The sequence below is a fragment of the Macroventuria anomochaeta genome (assembly GCF_010093625.1).
Source record: "Macroventuria anomochaeta strain CBS 525.71 unplaced genomic scaffold BU25scaffold_11, whole genome shotgun sequence".
Taxonomy (NCBI): Eukaryota; Fungi; Ascomycota; class Dothideomycetes; order Pleosporales; family Didymellaceae; genus Macroventuria; species Macroventuria anomochaeta.
In genome coordinates, this window is record NW_022985372.1 from 255,822 (window position 1) to 278,858 (window position 23,037).

Genomic DNA, 23,037 nt, shown 5'->3' on the forward strand with positions numbered 1-23,037 from the left:
ATCTTTCAAGTCGACGCATTACTCACCAAAGGATTGAAGGTCTCATGAGATTCTCTATTGATCGACTTAGAGCGGACAACATGATAACGGTCTACACAGCAGCTTCAAAGGTTACAACAAGATCATAGACAGCGCAGCAGAGTAAGCTACTTACCTCCAGAGGCAGAGTAGCAATTCTGGTAAATTTTCGGTGAAGTGCTGAAGGACTCCAAAAGTATGCTCTCATCAACATGAATGACCTCCAATAGACTGGAAAGGATCAGAAACGCAGTAGACCATATGTTGGGAACGTAGAGTAACATAAGGATGTCAGAAAAGTATCCCTAGATTCGCAAATGGTATTCTGCCCAATATGCAACACATCTTTTGAGCTCCCTAACGCCGATGCGCCGTCATATGCAATTACTCATGTCTCAACAGCTCATGCAATCAACGATGTCTGTACTGAAGACAGCGCATCCTGCTTCAATGCTTTCCTCTTCTCCTTGCTCAAAGAGCTCTTCTTCGCAGGTCCGGCCTTCTTCGCCTTCTTGGCCTCCCTCTTTGCCTTCTTCTCCGCCAGCTCGTCCTCGTCGAGCAGCTCCTCCTCCCACTCGTCCCACTTGCGCTTGGTCTGTGCGGTTTTGCCCTCGCCGATGCTCTTCTTCTGGAATGGCTCGTCCAGCACCTGTGAGTCGTCGACCCACAGCTCATCAGCGAGCCAGATGGGCAGAGCTTTTGTGGCAGGGCCCTTGATGTGCAGGCTGCGAACGTTTCGCCAGCCTTGCTCGATGTGCTTGGGAATGATAGCGGCGATGATGGCTTCGGTGTTCTCCTTGATCTGAGCAGCGGTCTGAGAGAGGTTGCCGATCTTGATTGAGGTGTTGGCTGAGGCGCTCATGCTGAGATATGTTGAATTCAGCGCAGTCTCGATCTCCTTTGCGACACCCTGTGCTGTGCCAACCACGTTCTGAGGCTCCTTGTCCTTCTTCGCACTCTTGTCGACGTATGCGCCAGCGGTCAATCTGATCGGAATCGGACGCTTAGACTTGCTGCCGTAAAAGACCTTGCCAAGAAAGTCGGCGACAATCTTGATAACGCGTTCGTCGACCATGAAGATGTCGTAGTCGGCGAGAAGAGCGCGCTTCTGTTCGAAGGACTTGAACTTCTTCTTCAGCTTCTCAACGCCAAGTACACGGCCAACTCTTTCGCGAAGTGCGGCAGGGAATGCGTCCGAGGCGACAAGATCCTTGTATACTCGCTGAGGATCCTTGGTGAAGATGCAGATCTTAGCGTCGTTCGCAATGATGGGGTGAGGCAGAACACTATGTAGCTGTCAGCATATAATCTGGCGCATTCTGTAGCGTGCAAACTGACATCTTCGTAGGCTTCAGGCTGTTGGTATTGCTGACGTGCTTCTTGGTGGAAACGCTGAGGAAGATGGGCTGATCGTTCTCCTCGGCCTCGTCCTCGTCAGCCATCAGATCCTTGGTGCCGACTGCCTCCTTCTCCTCCTTGTGCTTCTTCATGTGCGCAACGAGCGCATTCGCCGCTCGCTCAACTTGCGCCGGGTCCAGCTGGTAAGGTGTCTCATTTTGCGTCTTGGTAATGAGCGGCACCTCTGCCTTCTTCTCGACTTTCTTTGTTACTTGCTTTGATCTGGCCATTGTTGCGGTGTATCGTTTTGGAAAAGTTCGATCTTCGAATTTGGCAATCAACTAGACCCTGGTCGCACCTCTCAACTTTTTCGTCGGTGTTCGGAAAAACTCTAGAAACCGCGACCCACACGAGCGGGGCTGGTTCACGCCTACTCGTTCAGGAAACTCTGCGATTGCGTTGGCCAATCAGCGCGTTAAAGGCTTTTAGCGCACAAGCACACGACACGCTCGATCGCTCGCAACGCAGAAGATGATTCCATGCATGTTTTTCACAGGCATTACTATCATCCTGCGATATCACTCCTCTAATTCACGTCGAGAATCCTTGCCATGGAGAATACAATTTCAGAGAACTCTCCTTTAGCAGCAAGCATGCTTGTAACGCGCGAACGACTCAAGATGTGGAGTAGCTTCTAGGACAGTTAAATGTCATCTCAAGATGACTGCATTGGCATCCGTCCTCGGATTGATGCACACGCCGCATTTCTTACACAGCTGATGACTGGGCACAACAATTCTCTCAGGCTCTTTTCACGCGTTATACACAGCCCTGGAGGTATCCAGCGGAAACAAAGGCGGCGCAGTGCACCGGCCTTACCAAAGTTTCTCGACGCGTCAAGGTATACCGCCCGTCGCGTCTGCCTCGTTGCTCCACTAATGTAACAAGCTGCGTGTTCTGCGCGCATCCTCCGTGTTCAGCTTCACGGCCCGATGCAGAGAAGTTTTTGCATTGCGTGACGTTCGCTCTGCATGCGTCTAGTCTTGCCAGTTCCACTTAGGCTGGACAACTATCTGGCTTACTGAGTCGCAAGAAACTATCGACCGTTGCCGCCGTGCATAGCACAGCTTGAATACCTCCTACGTATGTCTGATGTGAGGTGCTACGCTGAGCTTACGGGTTGATTGCTTTGCTTCCTGCATTGCAGCAGGGTGCCCTGGGTAAGCATTGTACACGCGTCGAAAGCTTCACCTTCCATTTCTATATCGAGAGGATTCGTTCGGAAATTGGCGTCTCAGAACTCCAAACTACAGTGATATTTGAGCCAAAGTGACGTCTACGTGCTAGCTACGTGGAGACTGTATGTTCGACGTGTGGAGTGCTGTCAATTGACAGCGGTGAATTAGCAAATACATGCAGCACAGAGGGGCTGGTACACGGAGTGAAAATCAAGTTCAAGACACAGCCGAGCGCGAACCTGATGTAATAGGTGTGTTCTTTTGTGCTCGTGCACAGGGCTTATGAACGAACGGAGATGTGGTCGCCGAAGACTACCGCTGAGAAGCGCGTGCAAGCAGATAGAAAGAATAAAAAACAGTAACTATTCAGAGTGAAGCAGGGACAAAACAGCAGATCGTCACAATTATAATCAAAGCCAACAATCGGCAAGCTTGCAAGGGAGAAAGTTGTGTTGGGTGAATTCCTGGTTCTCCACACGGCCTGAGCTCCTACGCGCTACCGTATCGAGACCTGACCTCTCTTGTCTCCACACCCGTGAACCGCGTCGACGTGCCTCAAAATCGTGTCTGACCTGATGGCCGCTTCTCTTTGACCTCTTTCCTAGCCCTGCACGAGTTCTTTCTCAGCTCTCACTCCTTCGACATTGTCCAGTGCACCCGGCATCACGCACGGCTAGCCGCCCTTGGAACACGTCCACACAGGTCATAGACGTCGACACGCCGCGTGCCTCGCGTCTTGAGCTCCTCAGCAGGCAGTATGGACTCCAGTCCGAGCAAGCTGGCGCAGCAATTGCCCTCGGCGTCGACGCCCAAGTCGCTCTCGACGCACTCGCAGAAGCCGTCATTGCTCCCCGCATTTGGTGAGGACAACTTCTCGTCATCGCCGTTTCCGCGTCCTGGCTCCTCCAAACGCAAGTTCGAAGAAGACTCGCCTTCGTTCGCGAGACAGCAGCTCAAGTACTACCCTACCCCTGTCCCTACCTCGTCGACTGGTATCCTCAACTTCTCGTCGCCGCGTCACGTAAGGCCGGTCCTGCAACGCGCCGTGTCTGCCCTCTCTGAGCGGACCCCTCTCGGCGCGGTGCCCACCGTCGACCTCCCCGGGAATGGAGAATTGCTCCGTATGGGAAGGTCATCCAACTCGGCAGACTATCAGCTGTCCACCAACCGCCTCATCTCACGCGTTCACGTCCAAGCCGCGTACCACGTGCCCAATTCGACCTACCCCCGTGGCCACATCCATGTCGAGTGCTTAGGATGGAATGGAGCAAAGATCCACTGCGGTGGCCGCGTATTCGAGTTGGCGAAGGGAGACACGTACGTCTCGGAAAATCCAGAAACGGAGATCATGTTGGATGTTCAAGACACCCGTGTCGTGATTGCTTGGCCTGCCATCCCAGTATCAAAGTTCTCGTGGGAGTCTGAGGAAGAGGACATGCCCACACCCACACGCCGTAACACACAGGGTGCCTTCGACTCTAGTCCTCCTGTCATTCCCCGTTCTCCAGTCTCGCAGAGCCCGATGCGTCAACCTGTTTTTGAGGCACTTGGTCCCAACGCCCCGGCTGGTGGTGTTCAGGTGTTCGAGGACGCCGATGCTCAAGATGAGGGCTCTACCCTTCTTGACCCAGAGAAGACATTCATTCGTCCTACTGTTTCACCCATTGGCTCGAGCCAGGAGGCCGATACGAAGGATACCAAGTCCAGCTTTACGTCATCATTCAGCGAGGACGACTACTCTGACAACGACGAGGAAAACGATCCTGTTGTCCATTCTTTCGGGCCTTTCGGCCAGAACCTCCTCGGCGGCCTCGAGTCATTTTCTACTACTACACCTGGCCTTGGAAACACTCCACGACCTCCCCGTGTGCCATTGGCCTCACCGTCTGCAAAGCGCTCTTCCGTCGAGGCTGTCCGCTTCAAGGAATCGCCCATCAAGAACCACGTCATCAACCAGCTGGCGTACTCTCGCGTCCATTCCCACCCTCTGTCGACGATTCATAGCAACCTTCCTGCTGAGCTCAAAGCTTGCGTCAGCAAGATCAAGAGCGCTGAGGACCTAGGAGAGCGCAGTGGTTCGACCACACCACTGCCTGAACTGTCGCAGTCTGATTTGAGGAAGATCTTGGAACAGACTTCTTGCGTTGGAGAAATCCCTCGCTCAGGCAAGGATGCTGCCGGCAAGCCGCTTGAGAGCGAGTTCTACTACATCCCTGAGATGGATCCTGACCAGATGAGGCGAGAGACTATCACCGCTGGCATGCGCAGCACTGGTCTACGCTCTGTCAGGAAGACACACAAGGTACGTCACATCATGATATAGTACTCACTGCCCTTACTGACTGCTCGTAGCAATACTACTGGAAGAAGCCACGCGTATGAGCACTTCTTCTCTGCTGTCACCCAGACCCACGTCCATTCCGAAAAGACCACCACGACCTCCACGGATAGCAGCCGTCCCGTCAATATCTGCCCACAAACTATACGATGTTCCGATTTCTCAATGCATAGCGAGGCGTTTCCGATACCACTTTTTCTACTTGGTGTCAGTTCTCGATGTTTCGACTACCTTTTTTATTTTTCGTCTTTATGTACCACCATCTATCAAATTGCATAATTGGATTACACTTTCTGTTGGATCGTCACAAACAGATCTTTGGTAAGCGCGCCCGCTTACGTTGTCTACAACACCGTCACTGACCTTATGCAGGATGCCTTCGATTCGCTTCCCACTTTTCGTCTTCTCCGATGCAGAGCTAGCTCTTCTATTCTTCGACGCAGGTCGGTTCGCACGTTCTGAGAGTAGAAAAAGCATGTCCCGGCAGGCGACCTCTGTTTGCATGTTTCAATGTCTTTGGATGAGTTATGAGGATGCGGCAGTACACGGTGGAAAAGTTGTTTTGGAGGAATGTTGCGGTGGTCGAGAGTCGTTGCGTAGCGTTCAGCGCAAGTTCAGAGCCATAGTCCGAATGCGAGTTACTTGTCATTGTCTTCACAACACCCTCGTGTAGCTGAGCGCAAAGGCTGCAGAAACACACAAAGAACGACCGTGACGTCGCAGCGATGCGATGCAGATGCGAGCTCACGTGACAGCAGTGCACAGTAGGCGAACCCTTGAGGTGGTGGTGATTGCTTCATGATATTCTCTGGTCAGGATCCTAGGGACAGTTCTGTGCAAGAAGGAAAGGTAGAATCGTATTCACTCTACAAGCCCCAATCCCATCATCATGCTCCTTAGCTGAGTGATAAGCACAGATAAGACTCCATGTGCAAAAGCGAACAGGTCTTTATCGTATGACTGTCCGTCGCATGCATTCGTCGCATTGGTTCCACCTCGACCGACCCCGATCTCGCCAGACGCCGTTGTGCGAATGATTTACTTGAGCTTCTTCTTGGGACGGAGCTGGTTGGTGTGTCCGCACTTCTTCTTGCGCTGTGGAGGTTGTTAGCCATTATCGTCCCGTGGACTGAGGTCTTGCTCATCACGTCGGCATGACGGAAGAGTGGTGGGTACGTACGCAGTTGACAGCCCTCGGCGGCAGACGGGCGTAGCACTTGCGGCAGATCATCTTGTCGCAGTTGTACTTGGAGGCAAGGGCCTTGAGCGAGGGCTCGATGATGCCACCACGGAGACGGAGGACCAGGTGGAGAGTCGACTCCTTCTGGATGTTGTAGTCGGAGAGGGTGCGACCGTCCTCGAGCTGCTTGCCAGCGAAGATCAGACGCTGCTGGTCCGGGGGAATGCCCTCCTTGTCCTGGATCTTGGACTTGACATTGTCTGGCTAAAGTTAGTCTCCTGTTTCGTCTATTTCCTCCCACAGCCACCAGCGAATCCAATGATGCTCCGTTTGATGCGTGCGCGATGTGTTTGCGGTGGCGTGGCGAGATTGAGAGGTGTGCGTACCGATGGTATCAGAGGACTCGACCTCAAGAGTGATGGTCTTGCCCGTCACTGCGATCAATTAGTATCGTATAGGCGACGCCTGGGTCGATTTGGGCGACGTACGGGTCTTCACGAAGATCTGCATAGTGAACTGCGAACGAAAGTCAGTAAAGAAGAAAGACAGGCGCGCAGACGGAGTAGATATGCGGCTGCTTCGAAGATCTGGATAGACTGTCGTCGCGGATGCAGGAGATATGCGGCGACTTCGAAGATCTGGATATGCTTACCTAGACTGTCGTGAAACTGGTCGGTTAGTAACAAGGACAGCAAAGGCGAGGTTGACGGTGGTGAATTTCGAGAGTGTGGGCGGCAGTTAGCTTGGCGGCACTTACCGCTTTCGCCTAACGCTTCTTCTTGTTTTGCCACCTTCACCCCACCAAAGTCGTCGGCCGACCCCAGCATCAAGTCTAGCCAACAACAAGAATATTCGAGTGCATACAGAAGTGCATTGATTACTGTTCTTGTGGCAACTAGATACCATTATGTGCTCTTTGGTAGCAAGGAAAGTCGCATACAAGGGCGTTTTTCTCCAAATAAAGAGAGATACTCTGTGCAACTCTGAAAGCAATCTGTACAAAACTAGAGTTCTTAGAGATTAACGTGACTATGATAGAGCATTTATACAAACCGCATTTGCGCTGAGTACTTTTTGAAGCTGCTCCGGAATGCTAGAAGCCAGGCTCTTGCGTCCAGCTCTTTCTGCAACGCAAGAGTACGTGGTTTTTGAGCTACATCCAGCGAATTCCTATACCGTGCACATTGTCGTTGTAGCAACACCTCGTGCACTGTACCAAGGCTCTTCAACCATCGTCTGGTCCCTGCTTCGTTGCCTCCCTCTGCTTCCTCCGCCACTTCTCAATCCTCGCCTCTGTGAAGAAGACCGCCATCATCAACATATCCATCGACAATCCCGCCAGCTTCACGACCTCCTCATAAAATGCCTTGGCATGCTCTGGTAGGTCTTTCTCCTTCCTGTAAGGCCGGTATGACTGACCAGGCCTTAAAATTCCAGTACCGACTTCGTCGTCTTCCACTGTCGTCCTTGCTTGCATGGAGCCATGCACAGCTCTGACCATTGCCATGTCGTCTTTCTTTTGCAGTCCATCCGGGCTTAGGTTTGCAGAGGCTGTTGGTGTTCCTGCGATAGGGAACATACCGTAGATTGCATTGCGGAAGTCGTCTGTGTCTTTCGTTCGCTGTATCTCTGCATTGTCGAGGAATGTGTCTGCGTAGAAGTCGAGATATTGATCAAGCCGGTCAGGTGCCATGTCGAAGACGTCCTTCTCCTCAAGCTTGGTCAGCTCCTCGACTGTGTAGCGCTGATCGTGGCCTTCCTGTCCTGCCTTTGCAGATCGAAGCTGCTCGTGCCAGTGTCTCCAACTGATCACTGCTGCCGTGGGCTCGGCAGCTGAACGTGGATGTCGTACTTCCCCGTCGAAAGGGTACAGCACCTTGACGCACACGAGCAGGCAGCCGACCAGCTGTGCCTCTGGTAGATGTTTGATGCCGAGTCTCTTCTCCCCATCCTGGTGCAGCACGAAATCGTACCCGAGAAGCTTGCTGAGTCGAATAGTGACATCGTAGATTTCGAGAGGCAAAGCCAGCTCTTTGAGATATCGAAACAGCAGGAGACGGTGATTCAGCGGCGCCCACGCAATTCTGTGATCTTTCGTAAAGCTAACCTGTAAGTCGGTGACTGCCGCATAAAACCGCTTGTACTTCAGAAGTGCATTCGGGTTCAAGATGGCATGATATGAGGGCGGCAGGCGGTCTCGCATCGGTAAGGGTAAGTGTTTGATAGCTCCTCTGTAGGCTAGCTTGCCTTCCGAGACCCAGTGGTAGATGTCCCCGGGTGTGATTGGCAGTCGTAGCGTCAGGATTCCCAGGTAACATAATGCCAGACTGTCAAGAAGGTTCGGAACGCCACTGAGCTTCTTGTCTCGTCCCTTGGGTGTTCTGAGCGTGCCTCTCGCATCATCAGTCTCGCTGTCGTCGGTCTCGAGGGTGCTAAAGACTTGTGACTGGGACTGTGAGTCGGCAAACTTGTCACTGGCAATCCTGTCGCCGAACTGAGCGATCCGAAGAGCCCAAAGGTCCAGAGTTATCAACTCCAATTCCTCTGGGAGGTCCTTCTCTTTCACTAGGTACCATACTTGGTGTCGCAAGATGAGTTGAAGGCATTTGAGGTACAAGTCAAGGGCTTGCCGTCCGCTGAAGTCTGGGATGTTTCATCAATACACGTATTGCATGTTAACAGACCTTTCGAAACTCACGTTTGGCTATCTTGACTTGATCATCTGTGTCCTTCCTTTTGCGTGTTCTTGTTGTTGTCGCAAGGGTGAAATCATCGTCATCTGCTGCAGCGCGAATCAAGCCCTACCCAACGTCAGTACGGCCTTACTCTGCTAGTGGATATGTTGCTCACAAACTGTTGATGCCCGTTCTGACAGTAGCGATAGCCGTCTTCACCTTCTTCATACCATCGGGATCGACAATTTTCTACACCACAGACAGGCCCTTTCTCCAGTCGAGAATCCATGAGTCAAGAGTGCGCAGTGAGTCCTAGGTAATGCTGCTTTCTCTCATTATATATACCCGGTTTGAGCTCGATTGTAAAGACTGGTACAACGGACCCGTAGAACACCAGCCAATTGCAGCAAGCGCTATGACGCTTTGGCGTAGGCTGCAGCGCAACACTTCTGCTGGTACTACCTTCCAGGGGTTCGAGTAGCGGTTGAGTAAATGATGACTGTGATCTGACAGCCGACTTACCTCCTTACTTCAGAGTCGATACTGCGTGAGTCGTGTGCAGTCATAAGTGTATGTTTGGTGAAGGTTGATGTTGCGCAAAGTCGAAGTTCGCCCACTAGCGCAAAATTGGATTTCCCACATTCACTAAGTTCACCAATTGAAAACCAGGCATTTGCCGTAACATCATCGCCTTTTTATTCGTTTGTCGTAAGGGATATATCTAGGAAAGGGAAACAAATTCGTAAATAGTTTCCCACACATGGCAATGCAAGACCTCAAAATCCGTCCGAAGAACCACAAGCATTGGGAACCATCAGCGCAGGTAAATCGCACTGAGGAATGCCAAAGTAACCGCAGAAGCTGTAGCTTTGCTCATGACTGTGAAAAAGTCTCGGGCAATCTGATTTCCGGTCGGAGCCCGTCAAAACTCCGCGACTTGCCCTCTGCTGAGAGTCGATGTATCCAACGCTGATTTATTTGGGAGCCTCCTTAGCATCGATAGCGGACTCTTCACCCATGGCAGTGAGGACAATGACGCCTGGATAATGTTAGTGAAACCTTGAGATGGTTATTCGTAGATTTGACTTACTGGTGTCCTTGCCATCCTCGACGAAGAGCTTGTTGATCTTGTCACCAACCTCACCTTCGGGAAGCTTGACGTCGTCCTTGGTGGAACCGTCATCAGACATGAGAGAAAGGAAACCATCCTCGGAAACGTCGACCTGTGATGCATTGTAAGCCTTGGCATTCCCACACTTAGATATGCGATGGCACTTACGAGAAGGTACTCCTGGCGGCGGACGTTGGGAACGTTCATGTTGTGGGTAGAGGGGCAGAGCTCTTCAAGCTTCTTGGAGGTGAAGATGTCGATGGCGACCAAGTGAACCTTGGCGTGACCGTGCTTGCCGGTCTTGGAGGTGGTCATTTCGACGATCTTGCAAGGGCGGTTCTTGATGACGACGAAACCGTTCTTCCTCAGAGCAGAGCACTGCATAGGGTAGGTCTGAGAAGCACCGGCATCGGCGCTCTCGAAGGTGTGCTCATGCTACACATTGAAGTCAGGATCGTAGTGGAAGAGCGCATTGTGGGCGGCGTGATGCCTGCGCGTAGAGAGCAGCGGCGACCCGAAAAGGTGGGGTAAAGCCACATGCGGGCGCCATGAAGAACGTACCTGCGCGTCGTCGGCCATGGTGATGAATGAGAGTAGGTTGCGACGGGTGAGGAAGAAGCTGTTGTTTTGTCGGGTGTCTGGGGGTGGTGGGGTGGAAAAGACGGACTTTATGGATGGAAGAGAAGTCTGCACTGTCTGGATTTTGATTCGAGTCGAGGGGCAAGCTTGGTCGCCAAAAGGCGCTAGCCGTTCCCATCGCTAAGAGCGGGCACCCCTGCCCGGATAAACTGCCGCCGAGGTCCGTAATGACAGCTGCCGTTGTCGATAGCTCCTTACCTTCAACCTCCATAATGTGCCCTTGAAGAGCAACGAAACATCATGTGGGGACTAGACAGGCTATCTCAGTATTCGACGCCCACGGGCACGCCTCCTCCGCGACGCGACTCGTACTCGCCAGCTCCTCGAAGGGGTCATCCAGGGCCGGGCCCTTTACCCATGAGACCCGGTCTACAGCCTCGAACTTCGTCTCTAACACTCGTGTCACCAGGAGCTTCAAATTTGAGCTTGCCTTCAACGGCACGTGGGCCGAATGGCGCACCACTTCGCCGCCGTCCGACAGGGGGTATTCCTCCCAACGTCCTAGACCCAGTACAGGTGCTGGCATCTATCATGGGAGGACCACCGAGGAAGATAAGTACGAATGGCAATGGCGAGACCATACAGCACAAACCAGACGAGATCGAGGTGGATATCGACTTTGGGGAGCTTAGCCTCCAGGACTTCGCAGAGGCCGACGTCCCTGAGCAGCGGCAGAACACGTCTGTACATACATATAGCGCACAATCAGTCGAAGAATGTACGTCTGTGTCTTCTGTCCTTGTGTCTTGCGCTCATCGTGCCTGCAGACGACAAGGAGAAAGACAAGTTTGAGGACTTGCACAAGTCTATCATAGCGTGTGACGAGGTGTTGAAGTCAGTGGAAACGTACCTTACAAATTTTCAGGCAGATCTCGAGGCAGTCTCGGCCGAGATAGAGTCTCTGCAGAATCGCTCGATAGCACTGAACACCAAGCTCAAGAATCGAAAGACAGTCGAGAAGCTGCTAGGCCCTGCAGTTCAAGATATCACCATATCGCCAGCAGTCGTGCGCAAGATCGCAGAAGGGCCGGTAGACGAAGGCTTCGTGCGCGCTTTGGGAGAGATCGAGAAACGTTCTAAGATCATCAACGCCAAAGCAAAAGAGCAGCCGGACTTGGGAGCCCTATCTGATATCAAACCACTACTCGACAATCTCACCAATCGCGCTGTTGAACGAATACGAGATTACATCGTTGCTCAGATCAAGGCCATCCGTTCGCCCTCGATCAACGCACAGATCATACAGCAGCAGGCCTTCCTGAAGTACAAGGACTTGTACGCATTCCTTGCGAAACATCAACCAGAACTGGCCCAACAGATCAGTCAGGCCTATATCTTCACAATGCGCTGGTATTACCTGGACCATTTCACACGATATCGCACAGCCTTGGAAAAACTCAAAATCCACGCATTGGATAGATACGATGTCCTCGGTGAGGATCCTAACGTCAAGCGTGGTGGCAGCTTGCTTGGTCAATCACGCAACACGCCTGTCACATACGATGCGTTTTCGCTTGGGCGACGCCGGGATGCGTTGAAGAGTTCCTCGACAAATGCACTTACGTCTCATCTTGCAGAGGAAGAGAAGTCGGCACACTACCTCGAAGTTCCCTTTCGCAGTTTCAACCTGGCGCTGATCGATAACGCATCGTTCGAGTACACCTTCCTCTCGACCTACTTCGCACCATCACAGAACTTCCATGCGATATCACGAACCTTCGCAGCGATCTTCGAGCCTACATTGGCAATGAGCCAAACATTGACGAAGCAACTCGTCGAGTCGACGACAGACACATTGGGGATACTGCTCTGTGTACGTCTGAACCAGCACTTCGCATTCGAACTGCAAAGGAGAAAGGTGCCATCACTGGACGGATATATCAATGCCACGAACATGCTTCTATGGCCACGCTTCCAGCAGATACTCGATATGCATTGCACCTCATTGCAGAAGCTTACTGCGTCCTTACCAAATCGCCCAAGCACAGGTGCAGCACTGCTTGGTGGTAGCTCAGCCAACGCAAACACTACGGCGCCAACTCCACTTACACAAAGATTTGCCAACTTGCTGCACAGCATACTGGCGCTCTCATCAGAAGCTGGCGATGATGAGCCCGTGAGTGTGTCCGTTGGCAGGTTAAGGAGCGAATTTGAGGCGTACCTAAACAAGTTTAGCAAGGCTGTCAGCGACGCTAGGAAGAAGGAAAGATTTCTGTGCAACAATTACAGTCTTGTTTGTACGATATTGGCGGATGTAGAGGGAAGGCTCGGCGATGAGATGAAGGCGCATTTCCAGAAGCTGCGAGATACTCATGACAAATGAGGACCAACTCAGATGCACGCTCATTGCGATATTTGCAGTAAATGATGTTGTCGCTTGTCGGCCGCCTCACGATACGTTTCGTTCCTGTTGTGTGCACATGAGCTGATGGTCTTCCATATCAGGTGTAGACTAGACCAGTCTTGCTGGCAACGATTGGAACCTACAGTGGCACGAAGCTCAACCCTCATCACGACGTATCGAGCCGGATGGCTTGAAGCCTACAGCAACAATCTTCTGTATTATCAACTTACAGCGCAGCAGCTAGGAGCGCTTTGGTTCTGTGAGACGTTGCATGTTACTTCATACGCAGCTAATCGTTGTCGACAATGATGTTCTTGCCGCGGATGTCCATGAGGACGCGAGTGCCCGTTCCGATCCACGCACTCAGCATCATGACGTCGATGCAGCTCTGCGAACGACTATTCAATGATCCAACTCGGTCGCGAGCCCGGGCGGTTCGCTACGACTCCGCTGCTTCTTCTACAGCGGGGCGACGGTGTTGTTTGGGAAGATGTTACCGGCTTTGAGATGGTCGGCGAATTCTGCGAACTATGCATAAGTTTACTAGTCATCCTCAGCGCAGACAACTCTTGATGTGGATATCACGAACAGCTGTCGCCTACAGAGTGTACATGGTGTGCCCTGTTCCTGAGCTTGTAAGTCTTCTTTGAGCAACAGCACTTGTCACATGCTTGATCGCTAACATCTTTCAAGGAAACACTGGTGGACAACGATACACTCATTACCTTCGATACACATGGTCCTCGATCAGCCGCACGCAAGAACCAACAACACGTAAATGCACGCCCAGTTTCGAGAGACTGAATTGTTTGGAGTATTGTAAAGCAATGGATTCATTTCTGCAAAGTACAGCATTGGGCTATCTGTGGTGTAGCAACTCTAATTCCCGCCCCAGGCTTCCAGGTCATCGACTGCGTGACACAAAGGTTCGTCCCTGACGGAAGGTGTTCGTAGACGATGAAGTGGAGCTGTAACGAGTGGCTGGGGGCAGATTTTGATTGGGCCTACCTTCACTGTTGGCTGCACTGGCAGAAGTTGTTAGCGCGATTGCCCCAACCGCCGTCGACAGAAAAGTTCAACGTAAGTAAAACCAAAAAAAATTCTGTGATTGATAAGGTGACGTGGTAACTACACATCTGCATCAGGCACAGCATTCGCCCTCGCCCAATCCTTGATGTGATCAAAATTCCTGCACACATGTTCACTCTCGTAATCCGGCCAGTAGCCACCCATCCCCTGCTTCCCCTCCTCCTTCGTCGGATGAAACGTAAACACGTTAACGTCACTCAGGCACATGAGATTGATTCTCAGGATCTCAATGCAGTGATCTATCCATTATTAGCACACACACTCCTCCTTCTCGCTTACGCAAAGCTCTCGGGATTAAAACGTACCTAAGTGCTCCCTGACCTTCTCAGGCGCATCATTAGTATCGCTCCACGAAATCGTCTTATAGTGATCCGGATACGTGCTCATGCGCAGCAGATTTAAGCAGTGCAATTGATGAAAGACTTCGATGCCGACGCGGTACCCAGTCTCTCCGGTGTTTGGGTCGGTGACTTGCATTGCATCGTCCGGCTTCTTCAACTTCGGGAAGTCCGCTTTCGAGACCATCTGATCAGGCACTGTCATCAATTAGTCATGCATGCCAAAAGACGATGATGGGAAGCTGGTGGGCAGGGACGTACAATACGCAATATCCATCCACGCATTCTCCACCTCCTCGGTCGTCCCCACATACTTGCTCGCATTCAGCGGCTTCGGGAGCGAGTATTTGACGTGCGTGTACTCGACTTCATGCATGGCGGGCGAGAAGATGTCGAATTGGTCCATTAGTTTTGCTGCTGAGTAGCCTGAGCTATCCTTCTGCGACATGACGGCACAGATCAGGCTCAGCATTGAGAGCGTGAATATGAATAGGTTGAAGAGCGTGAGGTAGACATAGTTTCGCCGCCGTGTGGTCTCGGAGTCTTTGAGGTAGGATGTGTTGAGGAAGGCGGCGTTTTCGTAGTCGTCGTTTGATGAGGTAGCCAGAGTTTGTTTCTCCATGGTGGTGTTATTGAGATAGATTTGGGTTCGTAGTGTTCGCCGTCAAGAAGAGAGGATATTAGAATATGGTGTTACAAGTCGGCCTGCGAAGATAGAGAAGGTGTGCGCTCAACGCAGAAAGGGTGAAAGAAGCCTGAAAGCCAAAAGCGAAAGATCTCTGCGCCTGGCGTACGACAGAGGGAATAAGCAAGTATCGCAAACAAGGAAGAAGCACCGTCGCGCCGTACTGCAGCATATCAGCATGAGGCATCCGCGGTACTTCACTGAGGCAACAATACCCGTCTACAACGCCGCCAACCCTCAACAAGCAACTGACAAGCCTTCTGCGACGCCTTCAATCGGAGCGTGTATCACATCGCCGTTGGTTGTCGTGGTGTTTGAGTTTCGCGATCCGCGCTAAGCCAAGACCTGTCGCTCACAGCCCTTCACCACTGTTTCAGCTTGGCGATCGAACAAAACCGGGGTCGTTTTTGCAACTTGACACAGCATGCGTATGATGGAGCGCATGAGTGGTGGTATGGGTGTATTACGCGCTCGATCTGCTGTCGTTGTGTGGTGGCCCGTAATTCTGCTGCATTGGGGACGCGGGCTGCAAAACTGGTGGGTATATGGCCAATTATATTGGTGCTCAGACTTCGACATGTCTCGTGTGTCAGCGTTTGCTCGAACGAGTCGCTGAAGATTTGGAAGTGACGATGTTGTCGTGTGGGAATAGAACGGGTATCCTGCTGTGCTGTTTGAAGTCCGCCCTGCCAATGTTCGGCTGTTCCGGAAATGTCAACATCTGGTGGCTGCCAACAACTGCCGTGTCGAGGGTGGAGATGCAAATCCACATGTCGCATCTTGCGCCTTCCCCTCTGAGAGCGAATCCATGGCGCATCGTCAGGAGCGCGGTTTGTGTGGCAGGGATGGTAGCTCCCTTCATGTTCCGCAGTCAATGCGAAGATGTCTCAGGAACTCAGGTTTCGTCGGTTCGCGCAAGCAGCGAAGCGAGTGTGCTGGGGGAAATGGTCACCCCATATAAGGTGAGCGTGTTCCAGAAGATATGTTGGCAAGCGTTGAACGTGCTCATTCCTTCTCAGACCTTCTCAGCCTGTTTCATCTCTTCTCATCTGCTGGCAGAACATTCCATTCGTTCGAGGATTCAACAGTTAATTTTACAGCTTACTCAACATGAAGTTTACCGCACTTACTCTCTTGGCACTCGGTGCCTCCGCCACCGCCTATGTCGTCAACGACAAGAAGGTTGTGACTGATAATGCTGTTGAGGCTCGTGTGGTGGTAAGTCAGACTGACATCATCCCAAAGATTTCGGCTAACGATCCGAAGGGCAGCGGCCCCGTCCGCGCATCTGCTCTCGTAGCTGCTATGCAAGCTCGTGACCCACAGCCCCACCACAAGGGCAAAGGAAGGAAGAACAACAAGCGTCAGGAGGATGACGAGGAGGTCGACCCTGCTCACTGGGCCGACCTCGCTGCTCGTGAGCCCCACCACAAGGGTAAGGGCCGCAAGAACAACCGCCGCGAGCCTGAGCCCGTTGTCGAGATCGAAGCCCGTCACCACAAGGGCAAGGGTCGCAAGAACAACAAGCGTGAGGTTGAGATCGAGGCTCGCCATCACAAGGGCAAGGGTCGCAAGAACAACAAGCGCGAAGACGAGGCTGATGAGGACGAGGTTGACGAGGATGAGGCCGACGACGAGGTCGACGACGAGGAGGATGAGCTGACCAAGCGCGAGCCCCATCACAAAGGAAAGGGCCGCAAGGCTAACAACAAGCGTGAGCCCCATCACAAGGGCAAGGGCCGCAAGGCTAACAAGCGCGAAGTCGAAATCGAAGCCCGCCAGGAGTTCGACCAAGCCGCCGACGACGCCCACTGGGCTGATCTTCACGCTCGTGAGCCTGAGCCTCACCACAAGGGCAAGGGTCGCAAGGCAAACAACAAGCGCGAGGAGTTCGACCAGGCTGCCGATGACGCCCACTGGGCTGATCTTCACACTCGTGAGCCTGAGCCTCACCACAAGGGCAAGGGTCGCAAGGCAAACAACAAGCGCGAGGAGTTCGACCAGGCTGCCGATGACGCCCACTGGGCTGATCTTCACACTCGTGAGCCTGAGCCTCACCACAAGGGCAAGGGTCGCAAGGCAAACAACAAGCGCGAGGAGTTCGACCAGGCTGCTGATGACGCCCACTGGGCTGATCTTCACGCTCGTGAGCCCCACCACAAGGGCAAGGGCCGTAAGGCTGGTAACTAAACGCCTGTCGCTGATTGGGGAGGTCTTGGCTGCACTGGTGTAGTTGAGATGCGGTGGAGTTGTGTTTGGATGAAAAGGGGAGGATGTGGAGTTGGAGTGCTTAAAGGTATACCTATAAATTGTAAATCGCTGTTAGCCCAAGTTCTAATAATTCAACGATGCTTGAACGCTGATGCTGTGCCAAAATAATGTGTTGGGTATCTTGATTGATTATGGGTTTGCGTTCGCCGTTTAGCCGACTCTAGGTGTTGTGACTGTAACAGGCCTGTGGTTCAACGCGGCTCGTTTCTCAGTGACCGCAGAGTGATGGTCCATTGATTGGGGTGGGGTGATACAGGCATTCAATTGTTGGGCGCACATAATCCGCCTCATACGAGCGTGTGTTCCTTACGGAAATATCGCACCTCCGGATCGCCTCGTTCAGTCATGGACACTCTGCCTCGAGAGCTCCTTGATGTAGTGCTCGAACAACTTGCGGCGTATAGCTTTCCTGAGAGCGCACGCTTTTCAGTCCTTGACGACGCATCGCGACAAGGCATACTGACAGCACGACTGGTTGGACGTTGTTTTCGCGATTCGAAGACGTTGAACGAGCTCTTTGTTGCTGTGTTGGAGGAGACGCCATTCACGTGGTATCGCAATCAGATGCCGACACTGGTCGAGGTATCCCGATCGAAGATGGCTAGCCGAATGACGACGCTGTCGCTCTGTGGTATGAATCTGCAGCCATGGCAGCATGATGCAAGTTCGGATCTTCAGTCTGATCGGCCAGTCATAGCGCCTCTGCCGAAAGATCTCTCGACTGTGCTGCGGAGATTTGTTCATGTCAAGCACCTCCGATATTATCCGATATCGCCCAAGTGTTTCCACAAGATCTGGCCAGGTGGCGTATGTGGGCTTGACGATGGTCCAGCACCGAAATGGGGATATCCGCCTGACGACGTAGGTGTCCACTCCTGGCTGTGCCGGCAACAGGAGCCTACCTGGATCTGTGGCAACACGATGACCGACGTTGTGGAAGCAGGTCTAGCTTTGGACAGCGTGACGTTTCCTCTTTTTGGAAACAGGTCATCGTATTGTGGTGTCGAGGTCGCCGCCGCCTACTTCCCTCCAGCATTGAAGCGCCTTACGATCTCGCTAACTGACCGTTTCCATGATGTCGCCTTATTCGAGCCTTGGCTTAGGACTCTGGAGAGTCTTACATTCTTAGAAATTGCCATCTCGAGAAACCCAGAAAGTCTGAGACCGTGGAACTCCTTTGCGAGCTGTCGGCGGCTAACGGATACCAACGCACCGAGTGCCAACTACCAGCTCTCGAGGCTCGAGGAGTTTCGGCTCATGTCCGACAACCAGAACTGCTTCAGCGAATCCGACTTGCTAGTGGGCTTGGATCTGTTTCCCAATTTGCGAAAGCTGGGACTGGCGCATATACTGATCAAGTCTCAGCTCAACAATGCGGCTTCCTGGAACAGCTTTGTCAAGCGATTAATCCCGAGAGGCTTGGAGCGACTGTGGCTGTTGGACCCGCGCGATGTTTGGACAGATGGGATTCAAGGCGAACCTGGGCACTACGTGATGGAGAAGTACTGGGGTGATGACAGCTTCAGGGCTGCGGCGCATGATGTTCGACTGGTCGACACCAAGTCGCTGTGGGTAGAGAACCAAGAGCCACCCAAGAGGCGGAACTTTGACTATCCTGGCTTCGCCATCTTCCACCAGGGTTGATTTTGTGACTTCAAGGGCCTGGGGAGCAGCTGTAAGATAGCAATGCGGACAATGTCATTCGGGATATCTTCCTGGTCCCAGCGCTGGGCTCAAATCTGGCCTTCATCGCTTCCTCGTGCGCCTGGGCGCGGCCTTCGCTTTGGTGCGAATCGTTCGCCGCGTAGCAGGAGCGCTATCTTCTTCTTCGCCTTCCGACTCGGAGCTAGATTCATCATCGTCATCTTCTTCGTTCTCTTCTTCTTCTTCGTCTTCTTCTTCTTCTTCAGAGTCTGATACGGCAGACTGGGCCTTACTGTTCTTGGCGGCGGCGGCTCCAGCTTTCGCACCCTTCCCACTCTTGACGGCTGGTCTGCTAGCTCTCGTGCTCTTCTTCGGCGGCGGCGTTGCCTCTGCCACGCGCTCTTCCCTGCGCGATTGGACGCCGTCCGGCAGGTCTTTGAGCAAGCCTAGGCCTGGCATGTACAGCGCTTTCTGATCTTCGATAGGTACCATGGGCGGCGATGAGGCCTCGGACGACTCAGAACCACGGAAGCGCGACTGCCACATCATCTCGCCGAACTCGTCCTCGGGGAGCTCGAAGCCGGGGAGGGTCTCAGCTGCGTCCTCGGGGAAAGCAAACTCGTTCTCACGTGCATCGAGCGTCTCGAGGTCGTACAGCTGGTCCAGCTTCTTCCAGATGCCGCGTATGCGCGTGTGCGGGGCCTTCTCGGTCGCGAAGCCGTGGGAGGTCATGTCGTTGTGTATCGAGATCATGCGGAAGTGCTTGTGCAGACCTGTGACGTCAAGCACTATCCTCGTAAAACAGGCATGCGCTGCTCACCAGTCGGCTTCCACTTCATCATGCTCTTGAGCAGCTGAATTTCCTGCTCGTCTTCCCATGGGTCGTTGAGCAGCTCCTCCTGCGCCAATGCGATGGAGGCCTGCGGCGTCCCGGGCTGGCCATCACCGAGCGGCGTGGAAGCTGCGCTAGCTTTCGCCTTCTTTCGCGGCGGCATTGCGATCGATCGACGCGTTGGTAAGGTGACAGAGTGCGGGAAATGCGGAGGGTGACGCGCTGCAGGCACCATGAAGCTAGAGGGGCCAGGGGTGCCGTAGGGCTGAACCAGCGCTTTCCGCGTCATGCCCCACCCTCACCCTCTGCCCACCGTCCAGACGATGGACGACGACGATGCTGCATACAATCCCTTCTCGAGCAGTCACGTGTGGAAGCAGACTGCAGGTAGTGGAGACGTGGGCACATACGAGTCGTCGCTCTTCGCTCCCTTGGAGCTAGACAGTGAGTCTGGTCGCGTCGATTGTGCGCAGACGCGTCGCATTGTATCTGACCCCGTCCAGCGAGCTCCATAGCATTCACCCATCCGTGTGCGCCAAGACATGACCTCGGCCGCGAGCTTCGACTGCCCGACTTGGACACGTTTGACTTCGGCCCTCTGCCCGAACTCGATAGCCTCGACGAGTCCAGCATCTCCGTCGACAGCCCAGCCCTCGAACCAGAGGAGGACGTCTGGGAGATTGCCCTCGAGCTAGGACCGGCGAATAAGGATGTACTGTTCTGCACTTGGGAAAGCTTCGAGAGGGGCGAGCACATGGAGAGTCGCACGCCCTACATCACCGAACGTGGTCCTGAGGCATACGATGCTGCGCTCGCACGCGATGATGGCAAGACGCCCGCCGGAAGGGTACTCAAGGCGAATGTTCTCCTCCAGTCGCTTTGGAACCTCGGCCTTGGCCGCTCCTCCATTCTCTTCCACTTCAACGGCAAGCTGAAGAGCTTCGAGCCTACCATCCTCAATGGGCGTGCCTCAGGGACCAGTCTGTCTGCCGCACAGAGCTTGATCAGCCGCTTCGGTCATATCGGGAACACCTTCCTGTACCTCAGAGCATTTGTCGAGCGTACATTCGCCTCGGCCAACTCCATACCAGCACGAGTCGCCCTTGCTACATCGGTATCGAGCATTCTTGGGACGCTGGAGAGCCATTTGGGTAGTCGGTCAGGCAACATTGCATCACTGCTTGAGCTGCAACGACTGTTCACAAGGCCTCGCGAAATCCTTACGCACGTCGCACGAATGACAGACTCTGTCAAGCACGCAAAGACCAACGAGCAGCTGGCATCCATCCTCCATCACCGCATACTCGAGAACGAAGAGAGCGATGGATACCTCAGGCAGATCTCAGACAAGGTTTTGAGCTGTGTTGCTGCACCTAGCCTGCAATTGATGGGCGAGTGGATCGGGATCAGACAAGAGCAAGGCCCTTTACAGATACACGAGAGAGGCAGCTTCGTGGCAGTCGAGGACGACACGCCCGAACAGGGTCCCCTGGAGTACGTCTACCGATCTGAAATGATGCCAAGATTCATCACTCCGGGGGACGGTAATCTCATCTTCGACACAGGTAACAGTTTGCGCTTCCTGAAGACGCAGCACCTGGATCATCCATTGTCAAACTTGGACAAGTTCGATGTACAGGCTCCGGAACTGGAATGGAGCTTTGCGTGGCAAGACATCGAATCCATTGCAACAAAGGCCAAGGAGTACGAAGAAGCGCTTCGCTCAACTATTCTCGGCCTTAGCCAAGGTGAAGAGGTCGTGAGGCCGAGGTCCTCTCGCCGCTTTCATGCAGAGGCAGACAGCCGAGCGGATCAGCATAGTTCCAACCTTGAGAACTTCTTCGAGCAGTCCATCAAGGAGTTGAACGCGCAGCCTGGACAGTCTCAGAAGGGACTGCCAGACGAGCTACACGTCCTACTCGATGACATACTTGCCTACAGGACGGAGACCGTCTCCAACACATTCGCTCCACCACTTTCCATTACATCTGCGCTCTCTTTCCGCCCACTTATTACCGCTCAGGCGAAACTTGTTAACGCAGCGACCCTTCGCTTGTTCTTCCGGGCTCATCAGCTACGACATCATCTATCATTACAACGCCAATACCACCTCCTCGGTGACGGTGTATTCTCGTCTCTCCTCGCCTCCGCTCTCTTCGATCCCGAACGCGAAAGTGCGGAACGTCACAAGGGCAAGATGCGTAGTGGTGTGCACATGGGTCTGCAGCTTGGTTCACGCACCGCCTGGCCTCCAGCAAGTTCTGAGCTGCGTCTCGCTCTCCGTGGTGTGCTCAGCGAAAGCTACTACTCGTCTGCGCTCTACCTTTCCAGCGCTGCCGCAAATCCAGCCTCCTCGAACACCACCACGATAACCGGCAGGGATACCGACTCACTCCCTGGACAGCTCAATTTCGCGATCCGCAACCTTACTGAAGCGGAACAAACTCTCGTCATGGATCCTTTTGCCCTTCCAGCCCTCGACTTCCTGCGTCTGCAGTATGTGCCCCCACCGCCTCTGCACCTCGTCATCACAACCACATCTCTCGAAAAGTACGACACAATATTCAGATCGCTGCTCCGCCTGTCTCGAACCCTTTTCGTGGTCTCCCATCTCCCACGTCAGTACGCGGACCCCACAGCCCGCAAATTCAGAAATGAAGCGCATCACTTCGTGACCACATACACGAACTACGTGTTCCAAAGTGGTATCGCTGAGCATTGGAACGAGTTTGATGGGTTTGTGTCTACTCTCGAGAAGAGGCTTGACGAGGAAGACGAGGCAGGTGAACTGGGCACAAGAGTTACCGAGCGTATTTCCACGTTGAGAGATGCACATGAGAAGTGCTTGGATAGTATTATGTTCTCTTTGCTTCTTCGGCGCAGACAACGCAAGGTCGTTGCGCTGGTGGACGAGATCTTCGAGTTTGTGCTGGCGTTTGCGAAGCTACAAAGAGGTGAAGTGAAGGAAGAGCAGGAGGAGGATGAAGGAAGCGCAACGGTGGAGGAGCTGTATGCGAAGCTCAGGGGCAAAATAAGGGTGTTTTTGAGTGTCTGCAGGGGACTGACGGGGAAGAAGGGCTACGGGCGGAAGGGCACGACTGAGGAGAATAGTATTGAGAGGTTAGTGGTTGCGATGGAGATGAACGGGTATTTCGCTGGTTCATGATAAGAGATGGTCTGGAACACACATCGTAACTTCGTCGATACTAATACCGTCCACGCCTGGTGACACCGCAGTCCAAACATAGATACTCCCCTCGCCCTCCGAGCACACCTGTGCCTACTAAGTCTGTCGAG

General features: G+C 53.2%; 11 protein-coding genes across 11 annotated transcripts; 6 read left to right on the top strand and 5 right to left on the bottom strand.

Annotated features, from left to right (window-relative positions):
* Window positions 1–322: 322 nt before the first annotated feature.
* BU25DRAFT_409461 (ribosomal protein L1) lies at window positions 323–1,676 on the bottom strand. Its single transcript, XM_033706060.1, has 2 exons — window positions 1,357–1,676; window positions 323–1,304 (listed from the first exon to the last, which is right to left on the bottom strand). The coding sequence occupies exons 1-2, from the start codon at window positions 1,644–1,646 to the stop codon at window positions 422–424; spliced, it is 1,173 nt and encodes a 390-aa protein (XP_033563167.1). The 5' UTR covers window positions 1,647–1,676; the 3' UTR covers window positions 323–421.
* Window positions 1,677–3,351: 1,675 nt separating this feature from the next.
* BU25DRAFT_338335 (uncharacterized protein) lies at window positions 3,352–4,976 on the top strand (the record flags this gene model as incomplete). The annotated part of the gene is made up of 2 exons (XM_033702722.1): window positions 3,352–4,896; window positions 4,947–4,976. 2 exons carry the CDS (start codon window positions 3,352–3,354, stop codon window positions 4,974–4,976), a joined length of 1,575 nt encoding a protein of 524 aa, XP_033563168.1.
* Window positions 4,977–6,220: 1,244 nt separating this feature from the next.
* BU25DRAFT_315948 (uncharacterized protein) lies at window positions 6,221–6,373 on the top strand (the record flags this gene model as incomplete). Its single annotated transcript, XM_033702195.1, has 1 exon — window positions 6,221–6,373. A coding segment is annotated over one exon (153 nt), but the record flags the coding sequence as incomplete, so codon positions are not given.
* Window positions 6,374–7,177: 804 nt separating this feature from the next.
* BU25DRAFT_25033 (uncharacterized protein) lies at window positions 7,178–9,344 on the bottom strand. The gene is made up of 3 exons (XM_033701614.1): window positions 8,963–9,344; window positions 8,811–8,913; window positions 7,178–8,755 (listed from the first exon to the last, which is right to left on the bottom strand). The coding sequence occupies exons 1-3, from the start codon at window positions 9,074–9,076 to the stop codon at window positions 7,338–7,340; spliced, it is 1,635 nt and encodes a 544-aa protein (XP_033563170.1). The 5' UTR covers window positions 9,077–9,344; the 3' UTR covers window positions 7,178–7,337.
* Window positions 9,345–9,462: 118 nt separating this feature from the next.
* Window positions 9,463–10,611, bottom strand: BU25DRAFT_409466 (translation initiation factor eIF-5A). The gene is made up of 4 exons (XM_033706061.1): window positions 10,460–10,611; window positions 10,067–10,333; window positions 9,878–10,010; window positions 9,463–9,826 (listed from the first exon to the last, which is right to left on the bottom strand). The coding sequence occupies exons 1-4, from the start codon at window positions 10,475–10,477 to the stop codon at window positions 9,762–9,764; spliced, it is 483 nt and encodes a 160-aa protein (XP_033563171.1). The 5' UTR covers window positions 10,478–10,611; the 3' UTR covers window positions 9,463–9,761.
* A 166-nt stretch (window positions 10,612–10,777) lies between these two features.
* Window positions 10,778–12,860, top strand: BU25DRAFT_338076 (Sac2 family protein; the record flags this gene model as incomplete). Its single annotated transcript, XM_033702708.1, has 2 exons — window positions 10,778–11,255; window positions 11,305–12,860. 2 exons carry the CDS (start codon window positions 10,778–10,780, stop codon window positions 12,858–12,860), a joined length of 2,034 nt encoding a protein of 677 aa, XP_033563172.1.
* Window positions 12,861–13,966: 1,106 nt separating this feature from the next.
* Window positions 13,967–15,154, bottom strand: BU25DRAFT_409469 (uncharacterized protein). Its single transcript, XM_033706062.1, has 3 exons — window positions 14,570–15,154; window positions 14,276–14,506; window positions 13,967–14,209 (listed from the first exon to the last, which is right to left on the bottom strand). Exons 1-3 carry the CDS (start codon window positions 14,928–14,930, stop codon window positions 14,010–14,012), a joined length of 792 nt encoding a protein of 263 aa, XP_033563173.1. The 5' UTR covers window positions 14,931–15,154; the 3' UTR covers window positions 13,967–14,009.
* A 949-nt stretch (window positions 15,155–16,103) lies between these two features.
* On the top strand, window positions 16,104–17,183 carry BU25DRAFT_420415 (uncharacterized protein; the record flags this gene model as incomplete). Its single annotated transcript, XM_033708012.1, has 2 exons — window positions 16,104–16,211; window positions 16,260–17,183. The coding sequence occupies 2 exons, from the start codon at window positions 16,104–16,106 to the stop codon at window positions 17,181–17,183; spliced, it is 1,032 nt and encodes a 343-aa protein (XP_033563174.1).
* Window positions 17,184–17,396: 213 nt separating this feature from the next.
* BU25DRAFT_25050 (uncharacterized protein) lies at window positions 17,397–18,959 on the top strand. Its single transcript, XM_033701618.1, has one exon. The coding sequence runs from the start codon at window positions 17,610–17,612 to the stop codon at window positions 18,906–18,908; it is 1,299 nt and encodes a 432-aa protein (XP_033563175.1). The 5' UTR covers window positions 17,397–17,609; the 3' UTR covers window positions 18,909–18,959.
* Window positions 18,960–19,010: 51 nt separating this feature from the next.
* Window positions 19,011–19,903, bottom strand: BU25DRAFT_338424 (CT20-domain-containing protein; the record flags this gene model as incomplete). The annotated part of the gene is made up of 2 exons (XM_033702728.1): window positions 19,011–19,681; window positions 19,729–19,903. 2 exons carry the CDS (start codon window positions 19,901–19,903, stop codon window positions 19,011–19,013), a joined length of 846 nt encoding a protein of 281 aa, XP_033563176.1.
* Window positions 19,845–23,036, top strand: BU25DRAFT_25076 (uncharacterized protein). The gene is made up of 2 exons (XM_033701619.1): window positions 19,845–20,184; window positions 20,244–23,036. The coding sequence occupies exons 1-2, from the start codon at window positions 20,028–20,030 to the stop codon at window positions 22,904–22,906; spliced, it is 2,820 nt and encodes a 939-aa protein (XP_033563177.1). The 5' UTR covers window positions 19,845–20,027; the 3' UTR covers window positions 22,907–23,036.
* The last annotated feature ends 1 nt before the right edge of the window (window position 23,037 follows it).